Raw genomic sequence first — 19,873 nt, forward strand, 5'->3', positions numbered from 1 at the left:
TGGGGCTGCCGCAGGGGCAGGGACAGAGAACAGCGCAGGTGGAAGAGGCCAAGGGAGGCTGTTTCTTTCCATAACAAAGGAAAACAGTTCAGTGACATAGCATCTTGCAATTGTGAACAATGAGTTCTGTTGAGCGTACTCAACTCACTGGGTCTTCACCAATAAATAAGTCTAATCCAAAATGTTGGTACACGGAATAAGGCATAAATTGCACCCAATGTGCTTAGATCACCGAGGTTAGGTCAATAAATAACTGCCTGGGTCAAATCTAGTTATTAGATATCCTTTTTCAGAAGAAATACATTTATCTAGTATAATCCTGCCTTAATTTGCAAGCCATTCTATTCTTACAAATTTAAATACACTTCTAAAATGCCCTTTCATAGACCTGTACTTTGAAAACTATAAAACACTGAAAGAAATCAAAGAGGACATAAAGAAATGGAAAGACATCCCATGCTCATGGATTAGAAGAACAAATATTATTAAAATGTCTATATCACCCAAAGCAATCTGCACATTTAATACAATCCCTATCAAAGTACCAAAAGCATTTTTCACAGAGCTAGAACAAACAATCCTAGAATTTGTATGGAACCACAAAAGACCCTGTATAGCAAAGCAATCTCGAAATAAATTCTATAAATAGCTTTGGTCAAAACACACTTTTAGAAATTACCCTCACCTGGGCCAAGTTGTAAATGCACTCAATAGAGTTCTTCTTCACGTCAGGGTCTGGGCTGGCCAGCAGTCTGATGAGTGGCTCTAACCCGCCATGCTCAAATATTTGCACTTTGCTGGTATACTCTGCAGACATATTTGCCAGGCAAAGACTGGCAAACTCATGGATAACCACTTCTTCTGCACATCAAAGATAAACAACACAAGCATGCAAAAGGCTTCCTCAAACATTACTTTAAAACATGTTTTGAAAACCAAAGCTTCACAAATCTTACTTGGTTGGAGCCCATCTTGGTTTGAGAGATTTAAACAATTCACAATTGATACTACCTAAACTATTTTCAATGAGTAGTTTAACCCAATGTGAAAAATAAACCAGCCCCACTTTTGAAACAGATGTACGATGGAAAGTTACCTTCTGGAGCAAGCTGAGCAATGACGGAGTTCATGACATCTAACTCCCTTAACAATTTTTTAACGTCATCTACAAAAGGAGATGCAGAATATTAATGAATAATGACGATGTTGTGGAAATAGTCCCTTACGAAATAGGCTTCCTTATTTCCTAATTTTATAGATAAAGAATTTGAGGCTCAGAATCACACAGCAAGTGAGTGGTGGGACCAGGTGACTTGTCCAGGTCTGTATGACCCTAGACAGAATCTGGCTTCTGCTCCTTGATCACTGGGCTATACTACCTTCCAAAACACCAGAAAAATGCAAAAGACGTCTAGAACATAATCAGCCAATTTGAGTTACTGTGCCCTACATTTGTTTATTATGTAGTAGAAATTCTTCATCGTGTTGTTTTGTTGGGAAGGGTATTTTTAAATTTTGATTTTAATAAAACTTGTACAGAGCGCACATGAGAATTATCTTCAGGCTTTTCGATGCATATACCTTGTTTGCATTCCATTTTCTTATCAGAGATGCCAAAAATGATTAAAGATAAGTATACTGATTTTTTTTAAAGTTCACTTTTGTATTATTTACGTGAGCCTAATTAAGTGTAGGCAGGTATGCCCCTACTTCTCTCCTGCCATTTTTAGCCCCCGTTTTCTGAGAAATAAGGCATAGGTACTAATTTAGTTTCTGTAGTTTCTCTTCTTGGTCAATTATCTTTGCTTGCAAGCCAAAATTAGCATTACCAGAATTTTAGAAAATTTCGCTCTGTAGCAGCTAAGGCAGATGGTCTCTGGATGAATTTTTCCTCATTAACCACTGGGTATACTTGACTTTCAGTGGACACCTTTTCCTGTGGGATTCAGGGATGTGGCTGCTCTTCAACCCATCAAAACTACCGCTCTGTTTCTATTCAAAATGGTTAAAGAGGGCCAGCAAATTTACAGCTAGCTATAGGTATGTGAATAAGCTTGAAGTACAAAAAGAATAGTAGGGCTTCTGGAAATGTAGTGTCCCAAAGTGGAGGACATTATTTTTCAGTCAACACCCGTTCAAAAAAACAAAAGTATTACCTTGACAGGCAATTAACCAAGTTAAGGTGTAAGACTCAGATCTTTCCAGATGTTCTGGCGAACTATACAGCTGTGTGCCCTCTGGAAGAGCTGTTTCTCTTCTCTTCTCACTGTGAGGAGTCCAGTCTCTATTTTTCAAAATGAGAAGGCCATACCAGTCTATTTTTACATGCTTGACGCAAAATATTTCTGGTCTTTTAGGTCTCCAAGTTCATTCTCCATTTGGTATACAGAATAGTATGTCGAGAGCATTCACGCTCCGTGTGCTCTCTGCTTCTCTTGTTTCTCTGCAGGAAGGACCTGCTCCTGCAGGGAGGGGCCAGCTTGCTGCACTGGTATGGGACGCCACCCCCTGGTCTGCCCTAACAAGTCCCAAGGTCTCGTCAGAGGACTCTCTGTGCCGGGAAATGCCCTTCTAGATATGAATTTAACCAAATCTGATAGCTCTAGTAGACCTATCCACTAAACCATGTCCTCTTGGCTCAGTGGATGATTCAGATTCACTGACAGCTCTTTTAAATCGATGGCATAGCTGATCAATTTGTTATTCTGCTTTTTGATACCAAATTGCCCCCCCCCAAATCTTTCTTCTCTTGTGGTTAAATCAGTAAAAATAAAAATAACGGATAAGCTGCTCTTTTCATCACTTTAAAAACAATACTGCTCTCTGTCCCCTTCTCTCTCAGCAGACTCCCATATATGGCAGCTGAAAAGAAACTCTGACTTGTGGTTGGTCCACATAAATACACTCTAGCTAAACAGTGTGACACCTACAATTTTAGGTTGTTCCAGAACTGCCAGCACCTTCACTTCTTGGAGTACCTTCAAGCAATCTGTTTTCATTGCATTCTTATTTACAAGTTTTGGTTGCATAATATTGACCATCTAATTTATTTTTGACCTCGTATACTCTTTTACATCAACCATTTCTTAAGATGGCAAGCTCTTCAAATTGCCGTAAGTAACGTAAGGTCTAAGCTTGGAAGATCGCGATGAACTCTCTCTTTAGCTGACTTCATTAAATGCGTCTCTGTTACACGGCCTCGTCAAACTAAATACAAACTGGCAGGTAAAAGGAGACAGCAGCTCCATTTTGATAAAAAGGTTTAACAAAGTAATTTAAGTGCCTGTCTTGAAGGACCCAGGCTTGGCATAGGCACGTGACTCAATCACTTTAGAAAAAAGAGAAGGAAGAAGAAAGATTTGTTTGCTCTCAGAGCAATCCTTTTAGCACCTGGCATTCTGTTGGAACATTCTGTTGGCTCATCCACTGTGAACATAGTGATATCATTGGGTACATGAAAGCCATGTGAAGACACAAATTTCTAAAGAAAAATCAGTTATTTTAAGACAGCCCAAAGACAATTTAACCATGCAGCAGCGGGTGCACTTATTTTCATATTCGTCTGGAAACAGGCCTTTTGATTTAGAGCCGATGACTACGTGCTCATAGTTTATTCCATGTCACCTTGGACATGTATGCAAAGTGAAGAAACAGCTATTAATGTGCTCGCTGTATTAACAAGAAAGGATCTCCACACGCAGTTGGGAATGCCATGTGTTTATCCATGTCATCATGCATGTTCAAATAGAAAATGAGTTCATGCCAATAATGGTTTGATTTTTTCCATCCAATTCATGGATTTGAAAGAAAGCTCTTGGAGGTTCATTCATGATATATAAGACCCAAACACTCACTGGAAACGGCCAGGACAGCAAAACTCTTTCCATTGCTCTGCTTTGTGGTTGCAGACTGTACTCGTCTAGTACTGGTCACAGGCCAGCCAGCCAGCCAGCCCGCAGAGTGTGGCTCGAAGGGTCTGAGCAGCACCGTATTTAGCGCTCAAATGCAACAGTAATTCTCAATATTTGGGGGTCATAGACTCCTTTAGAGAAACTTGTGAAATTCAATACATAAGTCTTGCTCACGAAAATTTTGCGAACAGTTGGGAGGGTTTCATAGGTTATCAACTCCTCACATACTGGAAGCTGGAAATACTAAATAAAATGAGTAATAGAAATCAAGAACAAAAGGAAACAGGAAAAAAGTCATAGAAACCTAGACATTAAATTAGAAAATATAAGCATACCCAGGCAATTATAACTCTCCTTTCCAAACGAGCTGCGTTCTCCCCCAGAATCATGTAGAAGGAGAACCTGACTTTGCATGTGCACTAACGTAGAGGATCGGAGACGATCTGATGAGCAGAGAGCCCACTGCACGACGAGCCAGAGAGTACGGTTCTAATTCGAGCCCTGATCTCATCTCTTCTGCTAACCACCTGCATGACTGTGCCAGGAACCTAATCCCTTCAGAGCTCGTTCCTATTTTTAAAATGAGGAATTGCAGGAATTGCAAAAGACGTGTTACAAAGCACTGCTGGTTCTCAAATTCTGTGGTGTGTAAACAGAATAAAACGTAAGAAAATTTTTAATTTTCCCTTTTTTGGTTATAAATACATTCAATGCGGCTCACTCAATATGGCACAATTCGCATACAGGCAGCCCCTGAGATCAATTTATGAGGCCTCCACAACACAAATGATTACTAGCTCATTTAACTGCTCTGTACCTCAGTTGCCTTACATGTAAAGCGAATGATAACAGCACCAACCTCATTAAATGACTCTATACAAATAGCACATGGAACGGTGCCTGGCACATTGTAAATGCTGTGTGACGGTGACTACTGTTATCATGATCTGGGTTGGAGGAACATCCTCTCCCCACAACTGTCCTCAGCCTGCGGCCATCCGCAGAGCCCCTGCCTTACAGAACAGCCACCGTTAGAGCTCGTGCAGCTGCTGCCAGAACCCCTTTCACTAACAGCCCCGACAGAGCCCCATCTGCCCCCCAACACTACAGATGCTATTCGTGCAGTCTCTGCAGCTGTGCAGAGATGCCACAGAAAACTCTCCTTGCCCTTCTCTTCCCATCTCCCTGTCTCTGACTAATGCCACAGTCCCTGCTGGACACCATGGAATAAGGAATGCCCCCCCCCCGCCCCGCCCTGTCTCACACAGGATTCAGGAAAGTGAGGTGGGGGGGCCGGAAGCTGAGGGAGGAAACTGCTTGTGTTTTTGCTGAGACTGGTGAGAGGGAAAATATGATAATTTTAGCCACATGCCATGAGAGAGACAGAGAGAGAGAGAGAGAGAGAGAGACGTGTTTATTCCTAGCTGCCTGAGTTTCATGTTAGAATTCAATCTCTACCAAGAATGTCATTTTTTATTATGAAGTTAGAAGGCTTTTGTTGGCTAACTCGAAAACCTACCATTATAACATGAAAATGACTTTCAAATGGAAAATACATCCTGTTCATCAGTCAGGGACTGCCTTTATTGCCATGGTTTTGGTCAAACTGATATTCTAACAGACATAATAGCATGTTTTAACTAATACTATTATTCCACTGTATTAAATATATGAAAATATTCAAGCAAGTAATGGGTCTGATTTAAGAAATAAATACATGTCTAAAATTATTTTTGGCAAAGTACGTTTTGCAGTTTCAAAAAAAATAAATGTATCAAACCTCTTTACCCTGGGCTACTTTCACTATGACATACGTATGAAGGGTAGCTTACATATAGGCAGACAAATTACATTATGCTAACTCCAAAAAAAAATTATTTTAATTTTAAGAGACAATGATTGCCCTTCAACTTGTTAGACTGGAACATACTACATCACCAACTTTGACAGTTTTTGCATGGATATATTTGCTCATATTTTTATATTTTAAAAATATCTCTTGGGGCACCTGGGTGGCTCAGTCGGTTAAGCCTCTGACTCTTGGTTTTGGCTCAGGTCATGATCTCAAGATCCTGGGATCGAGCCCCACATCTGGCTCTGTGCTCAGCAGGAAGGCTGCTTCTCTGCCTCTCTCTCCCTCTCCCTCTGCCCCTCCCGCCCCCCACCAGCTGGAGCTCTCACTCTAAAATAAATAAATAAAACGTAAAAAAAAATCTCTTAAAATATGAAATCATATATCTATTGTACTATATGTATTTAACTTTTTGTTAACATTAAAGTCAGTTCAAATAAAATGCAAACAAATCCCTTAAAATTAAATTTAAAAAAAGATTATACATTATGTGAGATTATTAGGTCATTTTTATTAATTTTTATTAATTTATTTTTTCTGTTTAAAATTTTTATTTTATTTTATCATTTTTCTATAGAAACAGAAAAAGGAAAATTCTTACCAAATAAAAGGAAACTCATTTGAGTATTATGGTGCTAACGAAAGTCAATGCTCCTTGACATATTATTTTTTTTAGAACTATTAAAAAAAAGAAAAAATATTACATGCTATGGTTCACTTTGTGTTACAGAACTTTAATTACAGGGGTGCCTGGGTGGCTCAGTCAGTTAAGTGTTTGCCTTTGGCTCAGGTCATGATCCTGGGGTCCTGGGATGGAGCCCCACAATGGGCTCCCTGCTCAGTGGGGAGCCTGCTTCTCCCTCTCCCTCTGCCTCTCCCCCAGCTCGTGCTCACTCTCTCACGTGCTCTCTCTCTCCCAAGTAAATAAATAAAATCTTAAAAAAGAAAAACTTTAATTGCATTTGAATTACATGTGCCTAATGTGCTTTAGAAATTTAATTGCATTTGAATTATATGTGCACAGTATTATATACCAAACAGAGTAGCCAAATATAGGCATTTTCAGCACATTTCTCTTTCTAGATACAAAGTCCTACTTCAGAGCCAATAAAAATATAAATATGTGGCACTGGGTAATAGGGTGACATAATTTCTCCTAATTTCATCCTACAGTCATGTACTGATAAAGATATGGTTAGGAATAAATAAGGTTCATAAGTTGCTATTAGGTGATTTTTTAAAAGTTGATACTTACTATTAGAAGCCAGGATTCCAAATATCATAGTAGCATTTCTTCTTACAATTTTGTCTTCATGGGTGAGCAGTTTAGTTAAGGGTTCCACAGCTCCAAGTTCAAGGAGGGTAGCTTTATTTTCTTCACCTGATGTCACAGGTAAAATCAAAGCACGCAGGGATATCATCAATCTCATCAAAACTCTTCCTCGTGTCATTTTAATTTGTTATTGGCCGTTTGCCTTACATATTTCTCTTTGCTTCCACGTATCTCTCAGAACAAGCATCAGAGCACAGGTAGCCTGGACATTAGCTGCTTTGCTTCCTCCTGATGTTGACAAAGCTGTTTTCTCTGTCATTCAGGTCTTAGCTCACACTGCATCTGCTCAGAGGGGTCTCCCCTGACCACCCTATCTAATGTTATCACTACACCCAAGCCTTTCTTATCCTTCTTTAGGCTACTTTCTTCATACCACTTGGTGATCTTGCTTTGTCTGCCTATTCCACTCTAACTTAATTTCCATGAGGACAGACACCCTTTCCGTTCTAGTCTCTCATATCCTCAGTGCCCAGCATAGTGCCAGTCATGGGTTGGCATAACTAACCACAAGACTTAATTAACATACACAGTCCCCACTTTGAGTTAAAGTGGGATGGTGGGGTGAGTTCAGGGGGCTCATTGTTCACCCAATGGGGTTACAGCTCCTATTTTGCCAGGCAAGATGTGCCTGCAGCTAGCATGGAGGTGGGCACACGGGGCGGGGGGGGGGGGGCTTCCGGGGTCACTGGGGACTCCTTGGCTGTGGCAAGAAGCTCCAGAACCAGAAGGCCAAGTAGGGCCGGAGTCTCACTTAACTGTAGAAGCAGTTTGTCCCTATCTTGATGAGTGGGATAGCGTTCTACAAAGTCAGGAATAATGTTTAGGTCCTGATTAATTTCAGCTTTTCAATTTCATGGGCTATGAAAATATAGATTACACTTTCAAAATTAATTTAAGAGTATAATAAAGTCATTTTAGCTTTTCTTGCCTCCATTTTCTCATAAAATTAGAGTATTTTATATTTTAGGTTACAGGTCCACATTCTGATAAGACACAGACTGTATCTTCCTAGAGCCCATGGAATTGCCCTTTGTCTGAACGGTCAAATCTGTCGCCTGATAAGAATATGTTGAAATATGCGTTGTTGACTCTTACAAACTTCTTTTCAAATATTCTAATATTTGCATTTTATGGACATTTAAAACTTAATTTCTTAGATGAAAACATTTTGTCAAATGAATCTTAATTTAAAATAAATTTTAAGATACTTACGCTTAAATAAAAACATATTTTATATATCAGATTATTATAAAAATTAAAAGTCTGTCTTTAAATTTTCATTCTGAGACATAATAACTTGAATTATTTCTTCACTAAAACATACTGCTTCTTGTTACTTTTTAAATAATGCTATATTTTATAATTTTATGATCAGAAGAGGATTTGCAAAATGAACATCTTTTGTCATCTTTTACATCTATTTTTATTCTTTTTTAACAGCTTTAATGAGATCATTGACATACAATAGACTGTACATATTTAAACAGAACCATTTGGTAAGTTTTGACACGTGTTTAACACCCATGAAACCAAATACCACCATTAAGATGAAGAACATATCTAACACTCCCCTAAGTGCCCTCTTGACACATTGTGATCTCTTCCTCCTATTACTATACATTATTTTACATTTCCCAGAACTTTATATAATCATGCAGAATGAATTCGTTATTGCCTGGTTTTGCACACTCAGTCTAATTATTTTGAGATTAATCCATGTTGTAGCATGTATCATAGTTCATCTTATTTATTGTTACTTACTATTCCATTGTATGGATAGTACAGTTTGGCTGGATCATATTTGGTTGTACATTTAACTTTTTGAGAAACTGAACTGTTCCAAAGTGAATGCACCATTTTACATTCTCATCAGCAATGTATGAGGATTACGGTTTCTCCCCATCCTAGCCAACACTTCTGTCCATCTTTCTGATGATAGTAATCCTAGAGGGTGTGAAGCAGTATCTTACTGTGGTTTTAATTTGTATTTCCCTCACTTCAAAAGGTAGCTTTTTGCCATCCATACATCTCTTTGGTGAAGTGTCTATTCAAATCTCTTATTCACATGTATTTTTAAATTTGGTTTGTTTTATTATTGAATTTTGAGAGTTACATATTCTGGACATAAATCCTTTATCAGATATATGATTTACAAAAATTTTCTTGTGGTCTATAGCATATCTTTTTAAAAAATTACTAGACTTTTTTGAGCAGTTTTAGGTTTATAAAAAAATGAACAGGGTGGCCTGGGTGGCTCAGTCAGTTACATGGCTGACTCTGAATTTCAGCTCAAGTCATGATCTCAGGGTGCTGGGATCAAGCCCTGTGTTGGGCTCTGGGCTCAATGGGGAGTCTGCTTGAGGATTCTCTCTCTTCCTCTCCCTCTGCCCTTCCCCATCCCACTCCCTCCCTGCTTGTGCTCTCTCTCTCTCGAATAAATAAATCTTTTTAAAAAATGAACAAAAAATACAGAGTTCTCATACACTCCATCTCCCTACCCTCTCCCATTTCGATTATTATTAACATCATGCATTAGTGTGGTACATTTGTTACAATTGATGAACCAATATTGATAACATTACTATTAACTAGAGTTGATAATCTACATTATGGTTCACTCTGTGTGTTGTACAATTCTATGGGTTTTGAGAAATACGTAAGATTATGTTTAGCTTTCTAAGAAACTACCAAATCATCTTCCAAAGTGCCTGTACTATTTTGGATTCCCGCCAGCAATGAATGAGAGTTCCTGTTGTTCCACATCTTCACCAGCATTTTACGTTGTCAGTGTTTAGGATTTTAGCCATTCTAATAGGTGTGTAGTGATATTCCATTATTGCTTTAATTTGCATTTCCTGATAACATATGATGTCTTTTCACATGCTTATTTGCCATCTGTGTATCTTTTTTGGTGAGATGTGTGTTTAGGGTAAATGATAAAATCCAATCAATTGTTCTCTTATGGATTATGTTTAGTGTCATATCTAAGAAACTTTTGGCTAACCCAAACACTCTTTGAGTAGCATCCCACAAATTTTTATATGTTATGTTTTCATTTTCAATTTGGATTTTCCTTTTGAATTCTTTCACTGACAGATTATTTAGAAGTGTAAAATTTACTTTCTAACTATTTAATGATTGTCCAGAGTCCTTTGTGTTAAGTGATTTTCAATTTAAGTCTATTGCGGTATGACATATATATTATATGATTGGAATTCTTTTAAATTTATTAAGTCTTAAAAAATAAATTTACTAAGGCTTGTATTATGGCTCAGAATATCACCTATTTTGATAAACATCCTGTTTGCATTTGAAAAGAATGTTTTTCTGCTTGGAGTGTTCTATAAATATCAATTAGGTTAAATTCATTTATGTTGCTTGTTCAAATCTTTTATATCCTTACAGATTTGCTATCCATTTGTTCTTTCATTTATTAACAGAAGGTTATTAAAGTCCTCAGTTATAATTGTGGATGTTTATTTCTCCCTGCATTTTTAACTTCATGTATTTTGAAGGTCTGACATTAACTAATAACTGTTTAGGTTTTTTCATAACTTCTTTCTTTTTCTTTTATTTAAATTCAATTTCATTAACACATACTGTAATATTAATTTCAGGGTTAGAATTCATGATTCGTCAGTTGCATATAACACCCAGTGCTCATTACATCAAGTGTCCTTCTTAATGCCCATCACCCAATTACCCCATCCCTCCACCCACCTCTCCTCCAGCAACCCTCGGTTTGTTTCCCATGGTTATCTCTTATGGTTTGCCTCCTCCTCTGTTTTCATTTTACTTTATTTTCCATAGTTTTTTGATTAACTGACTCTTTTGTTATTATAAAATGAGTTTTTTATCTGATACTACTCTTTTCTTTTATTATTGATATTAATATAGCACTCTAGCTTACTTTTGATTAGTGCTAATATAGGATATCTTTTTTTATCCTTTTACTTTCAAGTTATTTGTGTCATTATATTCTAAGTGCATTTCTTGGCTACAGCATGCAGTTTGGTCTTGCTTTTTATAGACTATAACACTATCTCCCTGTTAATTGAGTACTCAGACATTTATATTTAGTGTGGTTATTGATATCACTAGGTTTAAGTCTACCATCTTGTTATTTGTTTTTTGTGTGTCTCATTATTCTTTGTTTCCTTTTTCTCATTTCTGCTGTCTTCGTATGAAATGAATATTATTTTTGTGATTCCATTTCCTTTTTTGTCTTATTTGATCTTACTCTTTGTTATTTTAGTGATTGTATCAGAGTCTGTATATACATCCTTATCACAGACTACTTTCAAATTGTGATAGACCATTTCACATATAGTGCAAGAACCTTACAATAGTACACTTTCATTTTTCCCCTTTTACCTTGGTTCTGTTGTTGTCATATATCTTATTTTTACAAGTGTTTTTGAACAGTAAATGATTACTATTTTTGTTTAAAAGAACCACTTTGATTTTTAAGTGATTTAAATAATGAGAAAAAACTTTATGTATTACCATTTCTAGTGTTCTATCTTTATTATTTTGTGTAGATACACATTTCCATCTGGTGTCATTTTCCTTCCTCCTGAAGGACCTACTTTACTATAATTGGTAGTGTGGGTCTCCTTGCAATAAACTACTTCAGCTTTTGAATGTCTGAAAGAGACATTATCTCACTTACGTTTTCTGAAAGATATTTTTGCTAGGAATAAAATCTAGGTTTAAAGTTTTTATTTTTCTTTCAGTATTTTAAAGATGCTGCCCCACTGACTTCTTGCTTGCACCTTTTGTGATGACAAATCTACTGTCATCCTTATTTTTGTTCCTCTGAATGTAATGTGCTTTTTCCCCTGGCTGTTTTTTAAGATTTTTAAGATTTTTCTCTTTATCACTCTTTTCAAACAATTTGATTTTGTTGTACCTTGGTGTAATTTTCTTCATATTCATTGTGCTTGGGTTTTTATGAGCTTCTTGGATCTGGAAGCTTAGAGTTTTCATCAAATTGGGGGAATTCAGAGCCATTATTTCTTCTAATACTTTTTCTGTCCCTCTCTCTTCTTTTTCAAAGACTCCAGTTACACATACATTATGTCAGTTTTTATTTACTGATGATTTATATCTTCATTATGGGTTGTATTTTCCTGCTTCTTTTCATGCCTAATAATTTTTTATTGGATGCCAGCATTGTGAATTTTACCTAGTTGGTAAACGGTTATTTTTGTATTCTTCAAATTTGTTTTGAGACACGATTATCTGGAAACAATTTGATCACTTTAGGTCTTGCTTTTTAAATATTTATAAGGTAGTACTAGAACAGAGCTCGATCTAGGGCTAATTATTTCTAACTATTGAAGCAAGGCCCTTCTGTGTATTCTATACAATTTTCCCTGAATCTTGAGGTTTTCTAGTCTGGCTGATGGAAATGGGCACTGCTTGTGGCCCTGTGTGAGCACCAGGCACTGTTAATTCTGATCCTGTTGAGTGCTTTGCTGACTTCAAGTAGTTCCCATATATATACCTCCTTATCAGTACTCAGCTGAACACTTGAGTAGGACCCTTTGCCAATCTCCTGAGTTCTCTTTCTGTGCAACTCTTTCTCTCTGTTACTGAAAACTCTTGCTGCCTTTGTCTCCCTGAACTCTTAGATCTGTCTTCTCAACTCAGAGTCCAACAGGCTCTGTACAAGTAACCCATTCCTGTGATGTGGCCTGGAAAGTCTCTGAAATCAACAAGCTGGGGTAATCATAGAGTTTATTTCCTTCACTTCCTATCTCTCAATGGACATCATCCTTCTTCACCTAATATCCAGTGTTTTGCCAACTGTTATTTCATAGATTTTTGTTTTCTTAGTTGTTTCAATCTGGAAAGTAAATTTGACCCCTTGCTCCATCATGGCCAGAAGGCAACATCCCATCATTTATCTTAAAAAAATAGTCAGAAAATACTGCTAGTATAAAACACCAGACTTACAGTAATTTCTGTATTGATTTCACATAAAACATATGCTTATCTATATCTTTACCTCATGTCATATAAAAAAGATGGCATCTGATGACTCTATATGGCTGAGACTCATGTTGCCATAACTGCATGATCCAATGTCTCCCTGAAATCTGGCCCAGAAGCCTACACAATTACTCATGAACCATACCTGCCAGAAGCTGTGATTCTGGTTTTTATCTGGATTCCCAATGATGACTAGAGTGATATAGCAAGGTGAGTATTTCATCATTTGCTACTTGAGTGATTTGTTGTTCTCTCGTACATGTCCCAAAACAATGTTTAAAGTATCATTTCCTTAAAAATCAAATTGCTCCCTTCTTAGTTTAAAAGGTTTTGTTAAAAATACCAAGTTATACTAAACGCTTCAAGTATTCTCAATTACAATGTTATACAGTATAATAAAAGTCTACTTTTACCACCACTTGGAATGAATGAATATGAAATTATCATTTATGTTTGTAAATCCTCTATGAATAAAACTTGTAATAGAACCTAACTTGTAGCATGTACAGTATTTTAATAAACTCTATTTTTTACAAGAGTTTTAGTTTTACAGAAAAATTGCAAGGATAGTACAGAGTTACCACGTATCCCATACCTATTTTCCCCTGTTATTAACATTTTACATTAGTAGGTACATTTGTTACAATTAATAAACCAATATTAATATGCTACTATTAATTAAAGTCCATGTTTATTCAGATTTCCTTACTTTTAGCCTAATATTCCTTCTCTGTTCCAGGATCCTATCCAGGGTCCCCTGTAACATTTAGTCATATATCCTCAACTCCTCTCAGCTATGAGAGTTTCTCACACTTTTCTTGTTTTTGATAGCTGTGACAGTTTTAAGGAGTACTGGTTAGACGTATTTGTAGAATGTCCCTGACTTGAAACTTGTCTGATTTCGGGGTTATAAGTTTTGGGGAAAAATAACAGAAATGCCATTTTCATTACATCATGTCAAGTTCACATATTATCTCTATGACTTATCACTGTTGATGCTAATTTTGATCACCTGACTGAGGTAGCGTTTGTCAGGTTTCTCCACTATAAACTTACTCCTTTTTCTCTGTTTCCCTGTAGCAGTCTTCCAGTCACTATGCAAGCCCATACCTAAAGAGTGAAAAGTTATATTCTGCCTCCTTGAGGGCAGAGTACATAAATTATTTGGAATTCTTCTGTATGGGAGATTTGTGTTTTCTCTCCCATTTATTTATTTATTCAATTATTTATTTATATCAGTATAGGCTCATATATATTTATTTATACTTGGGTTATAATTCAATTCTGTTTTGTTGCTCCAGTAGTTCCAGCTTTGACCACTGGGAGCGCTTGCAGCTCCTGTGACTTACAATTTTTTAAACTACAATAAAACCTTCAACATGACTATTCTATGCAGTGACTAAATTACTCCTTAAGATTAAGATAGGCACTCAGGGAGATATATTACTTTTAGGTAATGCATTAAATGATATTCTGGTTGTCTGAAAGAATTCATCTGACAAGAAGTGAATTAAAGACTAGGGAGAAAGGGCCCATTATGTAGCAAATATTTTAAGAAACTAATGAAATAGAAAAACAAACTGAAAAAAACAAACCTTTTAAAGCAAATCTATAAATGGCTTCACATGCTTTAGCCAAAATTTCTTCTTCTGGAGAATTAAGCATTAACACCACAGTTGCTGCTTTTTTGCTTTCAATCGTTAATGGATCAAACTGAAATGTAGAGAACAATGTCAGGTTCACATATGAGCTTTAAAAAACACATAAAAAATGAACAGTGTCTAGAAACTTGAAGAGAATATAATCATACAAAAAGGATGTGGTCACTGCCCACGAAGTGCACTGTAAAGTTTTTATTTAAAAAACAAAAAAAAAAACATTGCTGATAGGGCGCCTGGGTTGCTCAGTTGGTTAAGCGTCTGCCTTCAGCTCAGGTCGTGATCCCAGGGTCCTGGGATCAGGCCCCACGTCATCGGGCTCCCTGCTCAGTGGGGAGTCTGCTTCTCTTTCTCCCTCTGCCTGCCAATCCCCCTGCTTGTACTCTCTCTCTGTCAAATAAATTAACAAAATCTTTAAAAAATTGTTTAAAAAAACAAAACACAACAAAACATAGCTGATAGATAGTTGCCAGTGCTGGTGGCTTTGGAATTCCTGGGGTAATGGCAGGAAGAGCAAAGCATTTTGGAATCTGACAGATCTAGTCTCTGAACTTAGCCACATGGAATCAAACAAGTTACTTAAACTGCTAGAATTTCAGTTTCCTTTTCTGTATAATGAGTATATAATACCTATTCTCCCCAAAGGATCAAGGAGAAGATTAGAGATCATATATGGAAAGCCCTTAGCACACTGTCCGGCACATAATAGATGATCATTAAATAACATATACTAGCATAATTCTCAGTTGATACAAAAGAATCCTTGAGTGCCTATATATATTAGATGTTCTGACAGTCCTAATAATCAGTACCTGCTTCTAATCACTACTCTTTCTAAGAAAACAGAAATTACATACATGAAATAACTAAAGGCACTAGAAAACCACATATAACAAATTGTAAAATTGGATAAAATCTGAAACAGGGCAAATGGTGACAAATGGTAATATGGTGTAAAGAAAAAGTATAGAGCTCTAGGAAGATCTCTGTCGTGTTATGAGATCTTGAGAATTCATGGGCAGCCAAAGTGCACAACAACAAATTCATGGCTCCTAGGGGTTTTCTTTGGTCAAGGCTAAAACCTTGTAAATTATTACACCATTTTTCTTCCATTTCCAGAGACTGGTGAAGGAGGGTGGTCTGCTTATGTTAAAGGGAAAAAAATGAATTTCAAAGTTTTAGCTGGCTCTTTGTGTTGGCCCTTCCTAAATGGACATCTTATTATGTCTGGGGCTATAACAAAAATTGGTGTTCAGTTTCAGGCTGAGAATGGAGGGACAGAGTACTCTGAGTAAGGAAGCATAATTGTGTGACGTTGGGAGAGTGAAGAAGACAAAGAAGAGAGCAGTAAGCAATTACCTAAAAGGGCACAGCTGAGATAAAAATCCCCCTTGCAGGGGAAATGACTGTTGGATTTCGGGACTGCGTTATCTAACATACAAATTAAAGCTGTTTGTGTATGTCTTACTCTATACTAGAAACTGTAAGAGTTACCAAAGTCACAGTGTTTGTTCTCAAGCCTCTTGGACTCTTTCTGGGGAGATAAAACTTCATTAAAAGTCTGCCAGGGGTGCCTGGTGGCTCTGTCGGTTAAGCATCTGCTTTCGGCTCAGGTCATGATCTCAGGGTTTTAGGATCGAGCCCTGCCTCAGGCTCCCTGATCAACGGGAGTCTGCTTCTTCCTCTCCCTCTGCCGCTTCCCCTGCTTGTGTTCTCTCTCTTTGTCATAAATAAATTTAAAAATCTTAAAAAAAAAAAAAGTCTGCCACATGCATCAAGCTTACGGCACTTGTGGGTTTCCAGTGACATGAACCAGTGAGAAAAGAGGGCCCCTCTAGCACAGCCCAGAGCAATGGTAAAGACACAGGCTCCAACACTGATCAGAAGAGCACAATGACTCAGAAATCCACAGAAATTTTGAGGGAGGGACTTCTGAAACTATTTGGGGATGGAGGCTTGAAAACCACCAGGCAAGTGTATTAACTATATATTTAAACAAATTACTTGGTAAATGCTCCAGCCAAAACAAGAAAAACAAAATATAAAAACAAGAGTAGTAGATCAATAAATACAATAAAATATATAGTTAAGCTGAATGATAGTGATGTTGTGAATCACAGTGTAAATTCTTAATGATTTCTGAAGTAATGATGACACATTATGAAAAAAAATTAATAATGACTTGGAATTAAAATTCTAGAAATTTTTCAACAAAGCTCATGTAAAGGAAATAGGATTGTTTTGGTAAAGAGAATGAGATTATTGCCTAGTAATTTATTTTTACATTGATATAAAAAACAGCCTTAAATATGTGTTTAATAGGCTACAGATAAGTAGAGGTTCCAAATTACCCAAAGGAAAGGGTAACAAATGAAAGTTCCTCAATTGAGAAAAAGGGAAGAAAAATATAAAAGAGACACAACATGAAAATACAGCAAAGAAACAACTTAACCGAAAAATAAACCTTAAACTTAAAATAAAATGATAGGAATAAAATCAAATATATCAATGGCCAAAATAAACACCAACAGGGCAAATAGATGGCATTAACTAAGATTGTCAGATTGAGTTAAAAAGCAAAATCTACTCTGTTTTTTTGTATATTGGTGAATATTTCTTCCACTTGATCTTACGGAAGATAAATTCAGATCTAAGATACAGATCATTTCTATCACGTCTTCACGCCCCTTCCCCCTCCAAAAAACCCCAGAAAGATCATCGTTATGTGACTTCTAAAATCATCAGTTTTTTCTGTTCTTGAACTTTATATAAAGAGAATCATAGAACATGACTTCTTTCACCTGTGCCTTCTCTAGCACGGCACAATGTCTCTGAGATTCATTCACATTTTTGTACTACTAAGTCATACTTTCCATAGCTGTATGTTATTCCGTTGGGTTTTTTCTACCAACTTGGGTTCTTTTCTACCAGCTGGAGGCTATCATGAACAAAGCTCCAGTGACTATTCTTGCACATGACTTTTTGTGGAGAGATATATATATATATATATATATATGCCTTCATTTCCCTTGGGTATATGCCTAGGCATGGATTTGATGAGTCATAGGTTAGATACGTATTTACCTATCATAGATACTGTTGAACAGTTTCCTAAAGTGGTTTTATCAATTTATGTTCCCACTAGTTATAAATAAGAGTTCCAGTTGTTCCACATCCTCACCAATCCTTGGTATTGTCAGTCTTTTTAATTTGCCTCTCCACAGCTCTTAGATGATATTTTTAAATCAATCTGCTGTTCATGGTTGTTGCCGTGGAAGAAATGCTCCACTGCTCTCTACTACTGTTACTACTACTACTACCACATCCTGGCCTGAAGCAGAAGCATTCCAGTTACTTTTTAAAATCCTCTTACGTCCCTTCTACTGACTCTGACTCAATACATTCATCTATCTCTCAGCTTTGTCTTCTGCCATTATGCTTGATACTCTTATCAAATTTTCTTTGCTTCCTCACAGATAGGCTTCCTGTAGCACCCACAGTGTTCAGTCTTTGAGGATTTCTTGGTAGCCAACAAGCAAATGGTGAAAGATAAAGCTTCACTGTTGAGCTACCCCCACTACAACTATTCCTCCTCCTCACTGGGGTCCCCACCCCATTCAGTCCCTCTACTGCCACTTCAGCTTTCTCGTTTCTTCACTTTACTTCTTATCCTGCTTAGATTTCATGATCTATTATTTTAATAACACTCCTGCCAAACCCTAAATAAACCTTTGTGTCCTTCTGTCTTCTCATCAAATCAATTTTAGAATACCCCAACCATGAAGAAACACTATGATTTTCCTTCTTCGCATTTGTGCCCAAGTATCTGAACATTCTTAGAGCATGTTAAACTATGGGGGAAAATCCGTATTACTGTAAATGCATGATCAACCACTTCACAAGAGCCTCACATACTCACAGGAGCCTCTGCACATATTCTTCTACATGAAAGAAAATGTTTCTCCTACTATCTAAGCCCAATATCTAATGTGTTCATTCATTTAATTCACTCATTCATTCAATAAACACTCATTCAACCCCTAATAAGTGCATTTCACTGAGAAGAGTACATTAACCATGCCCCCACTCTCACAGAACGTACATATTCCCAGTTATGTCATACCATCAACCATCCCTTTTTTCTCTGGAGTAGTTACCTTTGTCTTAACAATTAAATTATTCCCATTACTTCGTTTGAGTCCACTTTACAGAGAGCCAATTTAGATTCAGTAAAATGCACGTAAGTGTAAGTTTGATGAGTTTTAATAAATGTGTATGTACGTATAACCAAAGATATGTGGAACTTTCCATTACCCCAAAATATTCACTCCCGCCTCCCTGCAGTTGATTCCCTTTTCCCATATCCACTCTAGGCAACCACTGATCTGCCTTGTTTCACTATAGATTAATTTTGACCGTTTAATGTGAAATTATTACATAGGTACACTTTATGTATGGCTCCTTTCATTTGGCAGAACACTTACGAGATTCGTTCAGACTGTTCTATGTATCAGTGATTTATTCCTTTTTACTGTTGAGTGGTCTCTCATTATATGAATACAACACAATTTGTTTATTCAATTAGCTGATGTACCTTTGGGTTGTTTCCATTTGGGACCATTATGAATAAAGCTGCAACGGCATTTTCATATAAGTCTCCTTGTAGATAATATGTTTTCATTTCTCTTGAGTAAATACCTAGGAGTAGAATTTCTGGCTTGTCTGGTAGTGTATGTTTAACTTTACAAAACATAATAATAATAATACTTTTTCCAAAGTAGTTTTACAATCTTGTGTTCCTACCAGCAATGTATCTACATCCAACAAGTATATCTCTTCATTTATTCATCTTCCTTAATTTGTCTCAGCAATGTTTTATAGTTTTCAGCATATAAGCATTGCATTTATTTTGTTAAACTTATCTCTAAATATTTCATTATTTTTTATGCTAATGGCAAATGATATCTTTTTTTCTTCATGTATTTTAAACAAGTGCTATTAGGTGAGCAACATTTAGGACCATTTTTTCCTCTTACAAATGAACCTTTTCATTATGATGATACATATCTCTTTTACTCTGGGAATATTATTTGCCCAGTAATATAATTCTTCTAGTATTAAT

At 36.7% G+C, this 19,873-nt stretch overlaps 1 protein-coding gene across 12 annotated transcripts in view; it reads right to left on the bottom strand.

The window, feature by feature from the left end:
- Positions 1-19,873, bottom strand: part of LOC123785366 (armadillo repeat-containing protein 3) — a 123,420-nt gene that overhangs the window by 60,918 nt on the left and 42,629 nt on the right. For 11 of the 12 annotated variants that reach the window (XR_006777627.2, XM_045787120.2, XM_045787112.2 and 8 more), the window contains 4 exons: positions 14,689-14,806; positions 7,019-7,144; positions 1,097-1,165; positions 686-861 (listed from right to left, as the gene is read on the bottom strand). Coding sequence is in view for 11 of the 12 variants with exons in the window: in XM_045787120.2 (XP_045643076.2) it covers positions 686-861; positions 1,097-1,165; positions 7,019-7,144; positions 14,689-14,806 (489 nt within the window). In the remaining variant the exon portion in view is untranslated. Of the gene's footprint in view, positions 1-685; positions 862-1,096; positions 1,166-2,156; positions 2,285-7,018; positions 7,145-14,688; positions 14,807-19,873 lie in introns of those variants that run through there. The other variant, XM_045787151.2, reaches the window with a different exon arrangement.

The sequence above is a fragment of the Ursus americanus genome, chromosome 31 (genome assembly GCF_024610735.1).
Source record: "Ursus americanus isolate L20-20 chromosome 31, mUrsAme1.1.p, whole genome shotgun sequence".
NCBI lineage: Eukaryota > Metazoa > Chordata > Mammalia > Carnivora > Ursidae > Ursus > Ursus americanus.